This window comes from Anser cygnoides, chromosome 2, assembly GCF_040182565.1.
Source record: "Anser cygnoides isolate HZ-2024a breed goose chromosome 2, Taihu_goose_T2T_genome, whole genome shotgun sequence".
Taxonomy (NCBI): Eukaryota; Metazoa; Chordata; class Aves; order Anseriformes; family Anatidae; genus Anser; species Anser cygnoides.
Genome location: NC_089874.1, coordinates 125,193,054 through 125,211,400, shown reverse-complemented (window position 1 = coordinate 125,211,400; position 18,347 = coordinate 125,193,054). Strand labels below are relative to the sequence as shown.

At 35.4% G+C, this 18,347-nt stretch overlaps 1 protein-coding gene across 8 annotated transcripts in view; it reads left to right on the top strand.

The window, feature by feature from the left end:
* Positions 1-18,347, top strand: part of ASPH (aspartate beta-hydroxylase) — a 115,350-nt gene that overhangs the window by 78,346 nt on the left and 18,657 nt on the right. For all 8 annotated transcript variants that reach the window (XM_048061642.2, XM_066993025.1, XM_048061640.2 and 5 more), the window contains 5 exons: positions 2,537-2,687; positions 4,752-4,888; positions 10,406-10,504; positions 11,205-11,294; positions 15,887-16,024. In XM_048061642.2, the coding sequence (XP_047917599.2) occupies positions 2,537-2,687; positions 4,752-4,888; positions 10,406-10,504; positions 11,205-11,294; positions 15,887-16,024 (615 nt within the window). The remainder of the gene's footprint in view (positions 1-2,536; positions 2,688-4,751; positions 4,889-10,405; positions 10,505-11,204; positions 11,295-15,886; positions 16,025-18,347) is intronic.

Below are 18,347 nucleotides of genomic sequence, written 5' to 3'. Positions count from 1 at the left end.
GCTGCTGCCTGCCTGGAGCACCTCCTGCCCTCCTGCTGCACTGACCTGGGGGGCTGCAGGGCTGGTTCTCACTCCTCATTCTCCCAACTGCTTGATTTTTTTTTTTTTTTTTTTTTTTCCCCTTTCCTTAGATTTGCTCTCCCAGAGGCCCAACCAGCATTGCTCCCTGGCTCAGGTCTGGGCAGTGGCAGGTCTCTTCTGGAGCCAGCTGGAGCTGGCTCTGATCTGCCATGGGGCAGCTGCTGGGCTCTGCTCACAGAGGTCACCCCTGCAGCCCCCCTGCTATCAAAACCTTGCCCTGTAAACTAAATACGATATGTAATGGACTTAACTCTGTTTTTACTTTTATTAGTATATCTTTTTTATGAATCTACTCATTATATCTAAGAGAATATATTTCCTGTCTCTTCTTAAGCTCTTTGCTCTCTGTGAGGAGGACTTAGCATTGAAGCCAACTTTTTCTCCTTGAGAATTCTCCCCAGTGACACAACTTCATTTGTCCCTTTATAACAGTTGTCACCATCTACCACTTCAGTAATGTTTAAAAAGACTTACAGATGAAGATCTGAAATCACAATTACCATAAACTTTTAGGGAATGTATAAAGACAACTATAAGTTAATTTCCATTTTCAGTAGTCTTTGTAGACTCATACAAGTCTTTTTACTGAATACTTGTATTGACATGACCAATGACAATCTTACTGAATCCAGTGTATGTAAGATGAAGCTGTTTCAAAAGAATGAGAAAATTATGTCCTTCACTGACAGATGAATTATTCTTAGGGTTTACATTGTAACATAGTATTACTTTTAAATACGTATTTATACCAATGCAAGACATTCAAATTTCTCTTTCATCACTAGCTAAAGGTAAAAACTGCAGGGAAGTATAACAAGAAAGCCCAGGAATTTAACACTTGTATGTACTTCCCCTTGTCTGTGAACCATGAACCAACATTATATGCTAATTTTATTGATTCTAAATATAATAAGGCATGAGGATTCATTTTTCTCCATGTCTTAATAACTTTAAAAGGCAACTGTTTTCCGCCCAAACCTGCGAAAGATTGCATAATTAGAAGTGTTCTTCAGTACTTTGAGTACTTCCTGATTTGATTTCTGGACCTACACTTAGGCCAGATGGAAAATATTCTGCAGAAATAGTTAATATCTTTAGGGCTGAAAAGAACAATAGATAGATCTTAAGTCTCATAATGATTTTGTATTGGTGAATTGACATCTATATTGGTGAATTTAATCAGATTTTACAGTGACAATTTTTGCCTCTTCCTTATTTATCTTTTACTATTCTTTACCTTGCAATTCTCTCTCTCAAAAAAAAAAAAGAAAAGCAAATTTGCTACTGAACGTACATCAGAAAAATAAGTAACTTCAAAAAAAATTTAAGAGTTTATCTGTGAAACCAACTGATCAACTGTTGGCTGTGTAACAATATTGTTTAATATTCTCCATATTCAATTTCAAAATAGATTGCAGGGAAAAAAGTAATGGATAAAGTTCAAAAAGATTCCAGATATTAACTACTTATTAGAGCTAATACAGTTCAAGCTGTTTAAATAATGTGTGATTGATACAACAATGAATTGACAAATAAGAACTTCTATTCCTGCAACTACACCTTGCTGTGCTAATTGATTTAAAAAAGAACATAAGCCAATAAAAAGAGAATATTTAGGAAGAACAATTTGAACACATGAAAATACATGCTTTAGAATAAAAAATGCAAAATAATGCATTAAAAATTTACAGTTTGAGATATAGTCTCATTTTTTTCAATTGTGGAAACAAATTATAAAAATGACATTCCACAGGTGAAATAAGTAGTAGCTCCCTTTGGCATCACTGAAGCTGTAATTTCACAGTAGAAATCCGATGTGTCTTTTGGTCTGCTCCTGAACTTGATAAACAAATTTAAGTTCTGAAAGAGTTATGTGGTAGATATTATATCAACATATGCAAGAGTAAAGCAAATTCCTAGTTATTATATAAGAAAATTATTATATAAGTTTCTATTATATAAGAAAAAGTGTAAATGAATTTGTGTCAGAATATATGAAAAAGGTCGTTGGTGTGTTTTTTCTGTGTGCTACTGTCAGCACGAGACTTAGTATAGAAATAATCTGTAGGCAACAAATTACATTTCTTCCATATAATTAAAACTGATTGCTTCATTTATTTTCAAAAGCAGAAATTGTGACTTCTACAAATAGTAACCAAAAATGTGTGTGAATGTAAACACTGGGCATGATGGTGTATGTTTTAGGTGCAAATTTTCTTATGCTTTCAATCAGTTTGCAGGAAACAAGAATTAGCCGTGCTTCTCATTTACTTTATCACAAAGCTCACCCAAATGAGTTTTCCATTGTTATGTCAAAAGTGGTATAGATTAAATAGAATTTTAAAATGATTCCCATAATCTAACAATTGCATAGTTTGTGTTTAAAGAAAACAAAATTACTTTAAAAACAATAGATTATTATGTGTTCTAATAATAGTTTTGTGATTCTCTCTAGTCTGAAGATGACTTAGCTGAGAAAATGAGAAGTAATGAGATGCTGCAAAAAGCCATCAACACCTATGATGAGGTGGTTAGTCTGCCAAATGTCCCTTCAGATCTGATAAAACTGAGCTTGAAACGAGAAGCTGACAGGCAGCAATTTCTTGGTAAGATATGAGGATGGTGTAAAAATTGTGGAAGTTCTGTGAGCAAGACTTTCAGAAGATCACTAAGGATTTAAAAGTGCTAATTCCATTGAATTTTCAGTAGCTGTGTTTTCTAATCTCCTAAATGCTTATGAAAACTCTTTTTAAAATCTTTAAAAATTTGCTAGTGAACTAGTGTGTATAGCTTGTATGACAGCAGTGTCTGTAAACAGCAGTGTACTAGTTGTCATGAAAACCTATGATGGGAGGTGGTTAAATATACATATATCTTGACAGAGAAAGAAGAAAAAGTTCTTTTACTACTGAAGCAGAGGAAAATCACAGGGAACTTGATGACATACACAAAGTGAACATACCCAGGATAAACTTACAGTAACCATAGAGAAAAACAGAATTAAATTGGGGGATAATGTTTTAACTTACAAAGTTTTCCTTCTGTTGACAGTTTAGAAAACCTTGCTTTTCGAAGATGGTGTATAGATAATGTATAGTATAACCTAATGCATATGTGATAGACATACAACAATGTATTTAAGCAGTTTTATAAATATATTAAAAAAAAAAAAACTATGGATACTGTTAATATACTGTCAGGAAAATGTGTTTCTAAATCATACCTTTGCCATCAAGAATTTTAAATTTGTTATTGCACCTAACGTTATCTGTTTAATTAACTGAGTTTGCTCACTATAATTCTCAGACTGAATTATGAGTTGCAACAACTCTAACAGACTATTAGGTCATTAATTGTAAAGCATCCTGAATCTCCATAACCAATGTTTTTGATCCTATGTTTAAAAATGCAAGTATTGGAATAACCAGCCAATAGATTGCAAACAAACAAAACAACAACAAACCACCCATGTTGGTCAATTAACACCAGTGGCTCAACAAAAACAGAGCAGAACTATATTTGTTAATTCGGGAAATTATTTACAGCAACCTTCTAAGGCACTAGATTGTCTCATATGGGTGGCTTTTTACATGGGTTTCATCTGCATCCCTTTGTTGCTTTTAGCAAAGCAGCTAACTTTGCCTACTGATACCTGCATTTCATGTTTTTCCTTAGCAGATCCTATTCTCACATCTCTTGTTTACATTGCAGTTTCCTCTAAAGAAAAATAGGAAAAGTTGGTCCTGGTGATCACACAAGTGTTTTATCACAGTATCACTGATAAAAGCTCCAAAATACAAACCTGTCAATGAATCTCTGTCAGAGACAAAGGGATGTCCAGCATGACCTCTTGAAATACCACTTTCTAATGTTTTTGAGCGTGTATGTTTTGAATGTCCAGCCATAGATTGAAAAGCCACATGTTAAGAAGTGGTTAATATTGAAATACCCAGTCAAAATGCTATATTTGAAGTGTGTTTGTCAGGGAGTGAAAATCTGAAGTTGGAACTCTAAAAATGAAGTAATGAAATGTAGTGAATACATCTGAAAGTTTAGATCTCGGTTCTGTGATGTGCCAGAAGTGCTGATCAGAACATAAAGCACAGCAGATTTCAGTGGGAGAAGAGTTCTGTTCCTATGTAGTGGGTTTTAATATCAATTTATATTGATTTTGCTGTTCGTAATACCTCATCTAGGAAGCTGATGAATCATGTATTTAATTTTAAACATGTAAATCATGATTAATTTCAGTGTAATTGTCACTTATCATTTTAAAAAGTGTTTAATTACTTAAGTTAATTAAGACTGTTTGTTTTGATATGTTTACCTGGTTTTGTTGAGCACTTTGACATCTACATATGAAAGAGCAACCAAAGCTTAAATAATGTTACAGCTACACTGTGAACTGTTCTCCACTAGAGGCTACCATAACACTGCAGGATATGCATTCTGAGTGATTACCTAAAGTATTCCTTGTATGACTACATCCCGTGTGACAGCCAAGCAGCTGAATATACTCCTATCTGCATAAGTCTTTTCTCAAGTTCTGCCTTGTGATCTCTAGTGAAAATGGAACATCTGGCACTGATTTGTGTTTTTCTAGATGTTGTGCATCTTACTACTGTTACTCATAACCATAGCTGTAATGAAGTCTTGTTCAATCAAATTAGGTCGCATGAGAAGTTCCCTGGTTACTCTACAGAAATTAGTTCATCTGTTTCCCAGTGATACATCATTCAAGAATGACCTTGGTGTTGGTTACCTCCTGATAGGAGACAACAGCAATGCCAAGAAAGTGTATGAAGAGGTGAGCTTCCATTTTAGCTAAGGAAAAAATGATGTACATTCATACGTTCTTTTTAAAGGTTGCCTGCTTTTAACTTCTTTAGTTGTGAAACATTTTACAGGAACACTATCTTTATCCATGTGAATAAAGTGGTTGAGTACTCTCATAGCTATTTATCATGTGGCTTTTTCAGGATCGTAGGCAACATTTTTTTTTAACCTTTCTTGTTGTTTCCTTTCGTGATGCTTGTAGTGTGGCTTGTTCATTGGATTTATATCACTGTCCTCTATACTGTGGAAGAAAGTTCACTGCCAGGAAGGGTTAAAACCCCATTGCCATCTGGAAACTCTCAAACTAGATGCAGAACTTGATGTAACTGGTAGAGCAAAAGCTATCAGAACCTGATCAGAGATGATCTTGTTGATGTTGGCACACTTGTTCCAATGCTTGTTTAGTACAGGAGCAGTTCTGTAATTGACTGGTTACGTAGACTGAGGACAAGTCAGCATGATTAGTACCACCTCCTGAGAATAAAGGCCCAGTTTTCAGTTCCCCACATCTGGAAGTCTGAGGGGATTCTTATATCAGATGGTTTCTCAAAGGGAAGTAGGACATTTAGCTGCATGGTTGGAAGCAGGAGTCAAACCCTAATAATACCATTTTTTCTCAAGCTCATCTGACAGTTGCAGGTGTTTCCAGAATACTGTTTGCTTTATTTTGGCTACTTTGTAGGTCCCTCTGTAGTGCACTTCTGTACAATAATTTTGGCCTGCTGTCAAAATTTTTCTGAGGATTAGAAATGTTGTCTTTTAAAGATTGATTATATTAACAAAAACCTGCTTCTCAGACTGCAAGGAATGTAAAAAACAAACAAACAAAACTCCTTTAGGGAAAGGTTTTCCTTTGCAACTTTTCGGTATTTTGGTGCAAACAATGTAGATGTTAGGATTTCTCAAAATCAATAATCATAGGATTTTTTATAATTGGAAGAAGGTAATGTATTTGCTGTGTAACTGATATTGAGTTTGGTATACTTCAGAAAAAGTGTGCGCTGCTCTGATTAAGAATAGGTATGCGAAATAAGAACTGGTCTGGTTCCAATATATTGTTTAACTTGCTTCATAGATTTTGTCCAGTATAATTACTCTTTGTTGCAGTTCATTAGCCAATGAAATAGATCATAGTGATGTTCTGCCCTTGTAGAAGAGCAACAAATAAATATCTTTTAAAAGGATTTGGATGTATACTCTTTAGAAATTGTGCAGATTTTATCCATATTCTGACTTTTCCTCAGAATGAATTCTAACACATGAATGTGTTTTTTTTTTCCTTTGTTGTAATTAGCGATAAATTTACATGAAGAATTTTGTGAAAGGAAATATGGCCAAGGAAACAGGCAGAATCTCATGTGCAACTGCTTTTATTCTTGGTTATACCAAAAGCTTCTTAAGTGATTTTGGGCAGATTGCTCAGGGACCATATGGTCTGCTCTTGAGTGCTTCACTCAGCTGTTGCAATGCTTAATTAGAAAGTGATTGACATATGGTTTGGAGCTCCTACCATAGGTGCTGAGGCCCTGTGCCTAGTCAATAAAGTGTCAGTAAACTATGAAAAGTTGTTCTGCTGACCTCCAGGAGACATCTTCCTCTTCTCATGATTTTTGAAAAACCTGGGAAACTTTTTTAGTGTGGTTAAGCCCTTCTTCTCACTAGCATAGAATAAATTAGTCATCTGATAGGAAATAAAAGATAGCACAGACAAGAGCTTAAACCCAGTGCTGCAGAGTAGATGTCTCCAGTATTTAAGAATCCTCAGTTCTGGTTTCCGCTGTAAGGATGTTCATGCACTTTATTCAAGTACTTCTTAACGCAAAGGGCATGGCCATTTAGGAAGAGAGGGCAGAGCTCAGGACCCATCCTAAAGAGAAATTCAACTATAGGCTCTGCTTCTTGCTGATTCCAATTCCTTTCTTTGTTGTTATCTAACTTTTGTATGTGGTACTTGTGAACTTGCCTGAGGAGCAAAAAGAGCAGTCGGACACTTTTCTGTGCAGGAGGATCTAGCCTCCAGATTTCCCATTTGCAGTGAGTCTGCTAGATTCTTCTGTAAAAGGTATCGATGTCTTCCTTTGCTTCGTGCTGTAACAGTTTGGTCTAAATTCAGTGTTGTCTGTATGTTATGCATGGGCTAACAATGTCTTTAAACTAAAAGAGGGGAGAATTAGATTAGAGGTTAGGAGGAGATTCTTCACTCAGAGGGTGGTGAGGCACTGGCACAGGTTGCCCAGTGGAGCTGTGGATGCCCCATCCCTGGAGGTGTTTGTGACCAGATTGGATGAGGCCGTAGGCAACCTGATCTAGTGGGTGGCATCCCTGCCTATGGCAGGGGGGTTGGAATGAAATGATCTTTAAGGTCCCTCCCAACCCAAACCATTCTATGATTGATAACTGGCTAGACTCTTCACAGGCACTCTCTTTTACTTTGGGATTACATCACTGTTTCAAACCAGACTAACTAGCTGACGTTATCTCTAAGAAATGCAATAGATGAATAGATGCCCAAGGAATCCTAATGAATGAAAACTTTCTGCTTTACATTTAATAGCTAGCTTTTTTTTTTTTGTATAGCCAGATTTAAATACTGGGAACCAATTAAATCATTTTGAAACTGTTTTACCCACTTTATCTTTGCAGCTGAAGTGTTATGATTAATTTTTTATTTCAAAAGTATTTTCTTTCTCTTAGCTTTAGAAGTGAAGTATATAAAATGCTGAACTTCAAGAGAGTTGTGTACTTACAGCTGTAGTATAGTATAATTTAACTGATACAAAATACACTTTTTTAGTATGCCTTTGCCAGACTTTCTGCTGAACAGCAAATGGAAAATGGTTTCCAACTGGAGAGGATTTCCATTTTGCCAAGTATTAACATATTTTCTTTTTGAACATTATGCTTAGAGGTATGGAAACATTATGTTAACAGTAGTCCTCATAGAATTCAGAGCTATTTTTGTTTTCAGAGAGCTACAGAGTATGATAAAACACTGTGGGAGAGAACTTTGTTAGCAGACTAAGTGACCTTTGCACTTTTTTTTGCCTGCTCTTCTGAGCATGGCTGCATTGAGGATGCATGGCTGCAAGACCTCAGTGCAGCAGTGCATAGACACACATAAGACAGCTCTGAATGAACTATCTCAGGTACCAGAAGAAAAATATCTACACAAACACAGTACTCTACCATGGCTAATTAGCCATTGATAGCCCCAGAGGTTAATTTCTATATTCATGATTAATATTTAATGGGCAATGAGCAGTTTAGTAAAACTTATTTTTAAACATAATTAATATTGCATGCAGCAACAGCAACAGAGTAATACAATTTACATTAAATACTTCCAGTGTAATTTCTGCTGATTGTTTCTCTTCAGTTCTCTTTGGGGGCTCTGAATGTAGATCTTGCCTTAATGCAACTCGGCATGGTTTAAATGAACTGTAATATAGAAAATTCTATTCTGTCTTAATTAATCAGATAGCTTTATCCTATAGTTAAAGGAAAAGTAATGAAATTATATGGTTAATAAATGTTTCTGTCAGTCATTTTTATTTCACCCTGCAGGTACAGATTTGTGGATCAAAATGATCCTACACAAAATACTTTAGTCAAAAAGTATAAGATTCATAGGGTGGTATCATATTAGTGGTCAAGCTCATCCTTATGGTGAATTGCCAAGTTCATTTTTTGCTAATAAAGTGCTGTATTATAGACATCAGATTCTCAAAATGATTGTTCCTTCATAGTAGCTTATTTTCGGGGGGAAAAAAAAAAGTGAAATACTACTATTTTTAACTCACAGCATTTATACCAACATAGCGATGATCTTGTTTTTGCTCAGATGTAGCCTGTGTGTAATAAGGTTTGAGAAAGCAGAGAAATTTGCCCAGAGGACTTGTTATGGGATTGCTTGTAATTATTTTGATTGAAGAATTAGGTTAGACAGTGACTAGAAAAGGCAGAGGGAAATGGCTGTAATGTATGCAGACATTTTATGCATGGCATAAGTTTGGTAGCTTCAGAAATGAATTTAGACAGGAAAAATTGCTCCTGTCCCTTGTTTTTTATTTAGTAACTGTGCTAGACAGTCAGCAGGTATCAGCCCCTGACTGACCTCCAGTCGCTCCCAGGCGCTTGTGCAGATCCTCACAAACTGAGGATCTCTCCTGATTAAAATGTCCATCCTTATTTTGAGGGGAGAGGAGGTTTAGGAACAGATCTTGACCACATAATTGATATCAGATGGAACTACAAATTATGCTGAATGTGCATATATATTATGTAAAATATTTATATATTCATATATATATATATATATATATATACATACACACCATAAAAATGTGGAGCTGGAAAGTACATCAAGACATTCTGTAATTTCCCACTTGATTGAGGCAGACCAGATGATCTTAAATTATCCTATTATTGTTGGGAGTATGTTTCAGAACTCAGACCAGCCAGCTTCACACTTCCTTTCTCTGAAATACACCCCCATACGGTGATCCTTTCCTACAGCTTTCCCTGTACTCAGAAATCTTTCTTTTACACAGTCTCCGTGAAATTCCCATCTGTGCCTAACTAACATCAGATTTCTTATTTGCTTATGGGTTTTCCTTTTCTGCAAAGTTATCTAAGTTAGTTTGTAACTCAGATATTATCTAAATGTTGACCTAGACATTCAGGGTACAAAATCTTACAGCTTAACTGAGCACAGTAGGTCTTAGTCAAAGAATGCAGCACACAACTATAGAAGAATAATTTATCCATCACCTTCTGGAAAAGTGAAAGCACACTGAATCACCTGAGGTACCCTATTAGTCCTTACATTACCTTCTGATAGTTTTCTCTTGGCCAAGAAAATGTGAGCTCTTCCAAATGAGTGATCCAGTTTACTGTCGTGCTGAGAATGGCCTTTACATTCCCAGGGTCTCTACAGTCCTATCTTGCGATACAAGCATTATTTCACAGTGTTTCTAAATAGCAGCTACTGTGCTTCTAAGCATCGTATATTCTCTGTTGCCAAGACTAGTTTGCCACCAGCATAAACTGTCTAATTTTAAACTATTTCAGGTATAGTGCTACATTATGCTTCCCATGAATGTGCTGTAGACTTGTCCAAAGAGCAACTGCCTTCTTTTACATTAGACAAACCTGGGATAGTAAGTGTTAATTAATGGTGTTAATTCTATAACTTAGTATGCTCTAACTCAAGAGAGGAGGTAGAGAAGTAGAGACAAGAAGAAAATAATGCAATTCAGAGGTGTCAGTTGGAATAATTTTATTTATGAGACTTCAAAATTTGTCTTGTAATAGGCTATTCTGGAGAAAGATATAAGTGAAAGAGTAGAAGTACAGCCAAGCCAAGAATTTATCTGAGTGTCAGTGATGGAAGCAAATTTCATTGCATCACTAAATAGTAGTATGTACACAGATTTGTTGATTTTTATAGATTCTTGCACGAGTATTTAATTCATTTGTGCTCAAACAGGTTCTACGACTGGCTCCAAATGATGGCTTTGCCAAAGTACATTATGGCTTCATCCTGAAGGCAGAAAACAAGATAGCAGAGAGCATACCCTATCTAAAGGTATTTTTCTTTTCTCATTTAAAGTAGATCTTTTACCGGTAGAAAAACATAATCAGAATTTATAAAATGTGCCAAGCTAGAAGCATTTTAATTACAAATTACAGTTTAAGCTAAGCATTGGTGTTGTATTGCTCTATCACTGCCAACAAACTGGAACAAGTTGTATACTGTTATTTATCAATTCATAAATATCAAGTAACTGTTTTATTAGTCAGATAACCCTAAACACACAGCTATGATTCTCAAATTCTTTTGAGGCTGGCAATATGCTGCAAAGTAAAGGTTCTTGAAAGATCCAGAGAGGGCATGTATATGTTTGAGTATTTGGAGAGAAATACTACAAATAAAAGCTTAATTTAAAATAGCCGTCTTTCTAAAATGCTTGTATATAGGGTTGGGGTCAAGTATCAGTCTTTGAATACACCTCTGTCTTGGAGTGAATGGGGGATTTGGCAAACCGATAGAATTTGTCAGTGGCTTTTTACTCATACGTTGTATTCATTCAACCTAAGTTCCTAGTTACCATGGTAGTTATATTTTATAGCCAATTTCATAGCCTGTCACTTGAATAGAGTTGATAAACTGTATACAGTGACCAAGTGAACACTGTTGAAAGTCCTATTAAAATTCTTTTAAACATTATTTTACATATGTATTATTATAATTGTTACTATTAGTTTTATTACTGTTATTATTTTAGGAAGGACTGGAGTCTGGTGACCCTGGCACAGATGATGGACGCTTTTACTTTCATCTGGGAGATGCCTTGCAGAGAATAGGAGACAAAGAGGTACACATTTAATATGGTCTTAATATAAGTCTGAATTTCTGGTGGACTGCAGAATCCAGAAAAACTTTACAGCATGGGCCCAATGTCGAAAAGTCATTAGTCGCTTTGAAATAACAATCCAGCGTGTGTGTAGAGGTCAAGATAAGCAACAGCAGAAAACCAAACCAACAACAACAATAAAACCTGCCATTTGCATGGTTATACAATCTCTTAGCATCCCTTATTTTTCCATAGAACTAGCCAAAACTATTGAAGCTTACATGGAGCTATTAGTACCAAGGGATGGAGAAACACGCACGCACACACTAAAAAATCAGAAATTCGTTGAATGCATTTTTGAAGTCTGTTTTCTGCTCCTACCACTTTTTGACAAAGATTTTTCCGCCAGAGTCAAAATGCAGTGGCTTAAATATGTTACTATATAGAATTTCTCTCATAACTCTGATAAGTGTTCTGTAAACATTCTCTCTTTCCCAAAGTGGCCATGAGCATCAATGTCTGTGATACAAAAAGACCGTAAAAGGACTGAATGTGTGGGCTGTTATGATACTTGTTCAAACATTGAATTCATAAACAGATCAGAAAAATAGAAATTTGTTCAGCAGATCTTTTGCCCAATACAAATATATGCTACTGGAAACGATAAGCTTTTCTAATTTATTAATTGAGGAAAGCCAAATTTGAATGTGTGAATTAGTGCTACTGTCACAGTCGAGAAGCAAAGGGCATTTGTTGAAAACTCTTGCTGGTAATGAGCTACACTATGGGCATGAATTTAATAAAAACAACAAAACAACAAAAAAAGCCACCCTTGTGCACAGGTGAAAAATGTGAAAAAAACAAAAATGTATAGTGGTAAGAAATATGAAAATTGTTGCTTAACTAGTTTTCTAGTAGTACCTCTGAAATATCAATAGGTAAAATACTGTAAAGAATGCTGACCACTTCACAGAATCACAGAATGATTGAGGTTGGAAGGGACCTCCAGAGCTCATCTAGTCCCACCCCCCTGCTCAAGCAGGGTCACCTAGTGTCTTGGACCAGTAAATAGGCAGTTCTCCAGTAACAAATCAGACAAAGGGACTGTCATAAAGCCTACGTATGTGTTCTTTCTTGAGCCTAGTTCATCAAATTATTTTCATATATGTAGAATGTGGAACTTTTAGTACACTTTAAACAGATTATATGTCTAGAATATTGGAATGTAGCCATACCTGAATTCTAAGTTAAATCACCTTCTTTGAAATTACAGTAAAATATTCTTCCAATGAAGTTTTTTGAATTTAAAAGTTAATTGTCAAGTGAGAATTAGGTGGCCTCATTTTACACAGAGTCTGCTTTATCTATCTTTCTTTCTCTCCTTCACCCCTACCCCACCCCACATCATTGTCTGTCCTTGTCTTAACAGAAAACCAAAAAGGAAATCCCTTAATACTTCCATGGCATATTCCGGGTTGAATGATTAAGCCTAGAGCATCCCATTACAAAATTTCACTAAAGATACCACACAGATGTAATTAACATACATCAGCGCAATCCCTGAGATAACTATGTGTTAATGTTTATGGACTTGATGGTCAAATCTTCTGTAGAAGAAGCTTTAATCAATGGCAAATGAACTTCTTGGGATAGTGGAGACTGTTAAATTTATCTGTGGGAAGTTAAAACTTTTTTTTTTAACTGACCTTCATAGGCTTACTGAACTTAAAGATTTAATCAAGGAGACAGATCAATATTCAAGCAACATGTAAAATTGCTATCACTGAAGGTTTGCTGAAGGTAGATATTCGTCTATTAGAGCTAAATTAGGAATTATGAAAGTGGTCTTGGTAAGTTGTAGGGAAACAGCATTGAGTATATAACCTTTCCAACTATAATTTGGTAAAGTGCCAAATTGATTAAAACAACAACAGAATACATTGTAGAAGGTATTGCAGAACAAAGTGTTGTTCACAGAGAATGTATGAATTGAATGCTTATCAGACAATTTATTTCCTGGCAAATAAGATATACTCTTGTATCTGTCCTGTACAGGACAGTGGTCATTATTTAGTCGTTCCACTGCCAAGATCTGCATGTGAAGAGAAAGGTTCTTTTATGGAAACTCAGGACTGGAAAGGATGAGTGGGATAATTGTACCCTATACCGTCAAAGGCAATCTCATAGTACAATTCTTCTAATAAATAAGGATTAACAATATTATATATAATGATTATAGCTGATGGATCTTAAAGAACAGCAACATTCATACTTATCTGTCAGTGGCTGAGAGAAGCAATTCACCCCCCTTCTCATTTGAGCTAACTCCAAACACTGCAAATAAATTCATACAGTGAGCCTAAACAATCTATTGTTACCCCATTGCTATTACAACTTATGTCTTGAGGAACGTATACTATAAGTCATAATGCTTCCATTTCAGAGGCTTAACCAAGATATGATCAAGCTTTATAGATATACAGTGTATTACCCAAAGGTAATATGTAATTTTTTTGACCAATACATTTTAAGAAGCTTATTTAGAGAAAAAGATGAAAGCTTCTATATTGTCTGCTGTTATTCTGTTTATCCACGGTGCTTTTCCTTACTTCAGATAAATAGAGTAAGACAACATTCTACTGCAACCTTTCCTTCATACTTCAATAGTCATAAATATCAGAGTACCACATTCTCTGAAAGCTTGAAGAAAATTTAGACTCTCAAAAAGAAATAATCTATGGTTACAGTATAAAAGGTTATGCAAATATTTGAAAACAAAAATACCATAACTTATTTCTTACCTTGTATCTGAAAGAAAAGATCTATAGGTAAATGTATAAGATGACACTCGAGGTTTTTTTTAGAAATAATCTGTTATGTGAAGAATTTTCAGTAGTTTTTGTTTACTTTACTGTATGATTGCTAATACAAAGTAAGTCATAGTAAGACACAGTGTTCTCATGACAGCTTGTATCCAAAAAATATTTTGGTTTTACTTCTACTTTACTGGCTTCAAGGAGGGCATAAATAATATGCAGATATGAATGTCTTCTCCTAGAATAGGCTTATTTGGTTGTACATTTTACTTTCCATTAACACACATACATGAGGTGATTCTTCTTAACTTAAAAGTTAGTATTGTGCTTTTTGCCTCAGTAAGCCTTTAATAGTTTTTTAGCCTTTGTATCAAATGTGGGCAGATGAATGGACAACTGGCATTTGCTCTTGAATTAGAATAGAAGAAGGGACTCTGAAATGCAAGTAATAAATAGTCATGCAGGGGAACTACCATAAAAGAGGACTGTTGGGGATAGTGTTTTTCAGTTGTTTAGTCCAGATTTGCAAGTTCCTGTTGGAAAGAAAAGTGTAGAGTTTGGTTTTGTGTGTGTGTGTGTTTTGTTTGTTTGTTTTCTTTTCTTTTGAGAACTTGGCAAGGAGGTGGGTACAGCCAGGGAAAGAATAATAATGTGTGGGAGAGTACGAACTGGAAGTACAAAGTTGATATTATAGGCTGTCTAATGTGGAGCGAGACAATAAATATCAGATTAGGTGAAGAAGTGGGAGAGCTTGGTCTGAGTTTGGATGTGTGACACTTCGCTGAAGGAGATTTGGAAAGGGAAGGTGTGAATTTCAAGTTGTATAGCTAGAGAGGGACTCTGGACGATCCCAGGTAATGAGGTTTTTGGATGATTTCTGTTTAGAATGGAAATTGCTGCCTGCTTCTTTCCTGTTTTGAATTTCTTGTCCTTCTATCTCCCTGCTTAGCTGACCTGGCATATCTTTTTTTTTTTTTTATTATTATTATTATTTTTGTTTTTGCATTGTCTTTAAAAAAAAAAAAAAGCAATGCTGGACAGGAGGGAGATATTTGTATGTAGCTTCCTCTGTTCATGGACCACTGTTACTCTTGTTTGACCTCTTCTTTCCAAGCATTATCTGCTTTCTTTGCAGGAGCTCCTTTTGCAGCTGATATAGAATGGTAAAGCAAGTTGTGGAAAGGGAGAGTGAGATGAACTAAGGCCTGGCATTGAGCGTCAGTAAGCTTTTACTACATGAAATACGGGGGAAATAAGCAAAATGAGTAGCATCAGCTCAGTTCTGGTGTGAGAACAAATATTTAAAGAAAACTCAGAAGTATATATGCAATCATATAACAAAGTCAGCACTGTTTTCATTGCCACAGCATCCCTGTTGGTAGTAGAAGGGAGCCATTTAATTTTTATTAAATTATTAAATTAAATATTTAATTCATAGGTAAAAATGAAGCGTTGAGAAACCAGGGCTGACCAAGAAGACAAACAATTGTATCTCCCAAGTCCAAGGAGAACACCTAGGTTACTAACCGATATTGTGGTGTGAATGACTGTGAGATTATCCTGTTTTGCTAATGTTGAGCCAGACAGCTGTGTCTGACTGATGTATTTTAGGATTGTTGGTTTTTAGGATTGTTGATTTTCATTTTTTCCCCCCTATTTTTCCCCCTTATTACTGTACGTTAGGAGGATATCCCCAGCATCCAAATAGATAGCCTATTACCTTACCAAAGGAGCCTAAGTTTTTCTATGGCATGTTAGCTGATATGAATTTGTTTGATAACAAATGCAATCTCCTAGGCATACAAGTGGTATGAACTTGGATATCAAAGAGGTCATTTTGCATCGATCTGGCAGCGCTCCCTCTACAACGTCAAGGGACTGAAAGCTCAGCCTTGGTGGACAGCGAGGGAAACTGGTTATACTGAACTGGTGAAGGTAAGGAAGTTTGTTTCTGTTTACTTCAATTTCTTTTCTTTTTTAATAACAACTGTAATCTAAGGTGCAAAGCAGAGAAAATACTCATAAGGTCTGAATTGCTGCCTGTGAGTACCATACACCAGTCTCAGACTGAGCCCAAGTTTTAACTAAGATACTATAAAATGAGCTTAGATGTTTTAATAATTGATGATGAGGACATTACTAAATACAAAATTTTCATGGTAGACTACTGTAATGTTTTAAATGCAAAATAATGTCAAACTCTGCTAATGGCTGGGACATCCATTGTGAATTTTTTAGTTAGTCAGAAAAAGCTGTGCTCTTTGTCCCTTATATAATACTTGGTGACTTCTTTGGGATCTCTTAATTGCATAAGATAAACAAGTGTAAACTTGTCTCCCAGTGATGGATTCAGCAAAAGATAATGACATAAAAAAACTTTAAAGAACTAAAATTCTATTTGATATAAAACATGTAGTTTGTTTACTATTCATAGTAATAATTTATATTTTCAAAATTGCATATTTTTGAAACTAGAGATCCCTAGGCAAATCTTTCATAATTTGAAAATAATAATAACAGTAATAATTTTTTTTAAAAGGGGAGGAAGTACCCATTTTGCATATGCTTTGAATATTAACGTGGTTTAACAAAATTCTTCTGCACAAATAATTTAAAAACAAATGCTTCTTTGAAGAGACAGTTTCACTCAGTGTGTTTGTTTCATTATGCTTAGTTACATAACATGTTAGAAACCTACTGTGAAAGAATTATTATTTTTAAAGAAATTTAAAAAGTTTACTCCTTGTTATGGTTCTGATGGCAGTATAAATGAGGTTAGGAAACTTAGATTAAAGAGTAATTACTCAACTGTAATCTCACTCTTGGAAAAAAAAAAAAAAAGCTTTGTGGACTAGCATGTGGTAAAATTTGAAACGTGCATGTGTTCGACTCATTCTTGAGGTATGTGTAAAAATAAGTACTTCCTGACATAAAGGAGGTAGAGGGACTTGGAGCCTCTTGTACTGTTGCCAAACAAAAGGAAAAGAATGCAAATCATATTAATAATGTTTTAAAGGTGTCTGCAGTGATGTTTTAGTGACTCTTACATGTAGAGCATCCAAACCTCTAAATCACAGAGGTAAAGGTGTGTGCCCCCCCCCGCCATTGGTGGGAAGCGACAGTCAGCTTTGAAGGATGAAAAAAATTGAATTTCCTATTATAAAATGGCCAGGGCTCCACCTTGAAAGAATTTTTTTCAGATGTATGGGACCATATGTAGAGGACTTGGTTTGGATCAGCATTCTGCATGTCTCGTAGAAGAACATTTTAGATGAACCACATAGTTAGAAATTCACCCTGATCTCCACAGCAAAACTGCCTCTCATAGGTGCTGCTTTAATGTTTCTTATTCAGTATACCAAAATAAGAATTTGAAAAATAAAACTGGAACTGCTGTGTTTGAAGCTTCTTTACTCCATTGTACTAAGAGTTTTTGTGTTAAATTTTATGTGTTTTATTAGTAAGGTCATCAAGTCTGACTGCTGATTTATTTACATATGTATCTCAATTTGAGGGGCCAACAAGTTTTACATTTTTCAAGATACCTTTCAAAGTTGAAAGTATAAATCCAAACTATAAGTTATCAGAAAAAATATATATATTTGCATTGTTGTGTTTCCCCCATAACTCAAAAAGTACTTGAATTTGTGCAAGAGAGCAGGCTCAATTCTAATACTGATAAACACTTGCAAGTGCAAATTTGAAGTAGCATTCTGCACAAAGTAGAAACAATCTTTGAAGACATTTGTTTTATTGATTTCTGAAACATTCAAGCCTCTGTATGTGCTTTAGTTATTAAGAAAAAAAATTCTACATTCCGCACAGCAAAAAACAACCAGCAATTATTTCTTGCTACTTCATCTCTTTACATTCCTCTTCCATTCGTGCAGAATGTGTGGGAAATGCTTCCAAATCCAAATGATGGAAGTTGACATTGAAAATTTCTCCATGAAGGACAAAGCATTGGAAGCCTGGACCCTCTCTCCCTGTATTTCACCATTTGTTGTTGAATATGAACAAACTCCTTTCGATATTTTGGTAGCTTAACAATGCTAATGGAGGATTTATTTGTGGCTAGCAGAGGCGATGCTAAAGGTTCTCTGCCATACTCTGATAGCTCTGTCTTTGCTCATTCTGTTAACCAGCACAGCTGTAGTCAGTAACGTGTTAGAGCACAGACCTCGCTTGATTATGTTATAAAGAATGAGAATGTCTCAATAACACTTAAAAGGAGGTGTATGATGGTGGTAAATCCTGG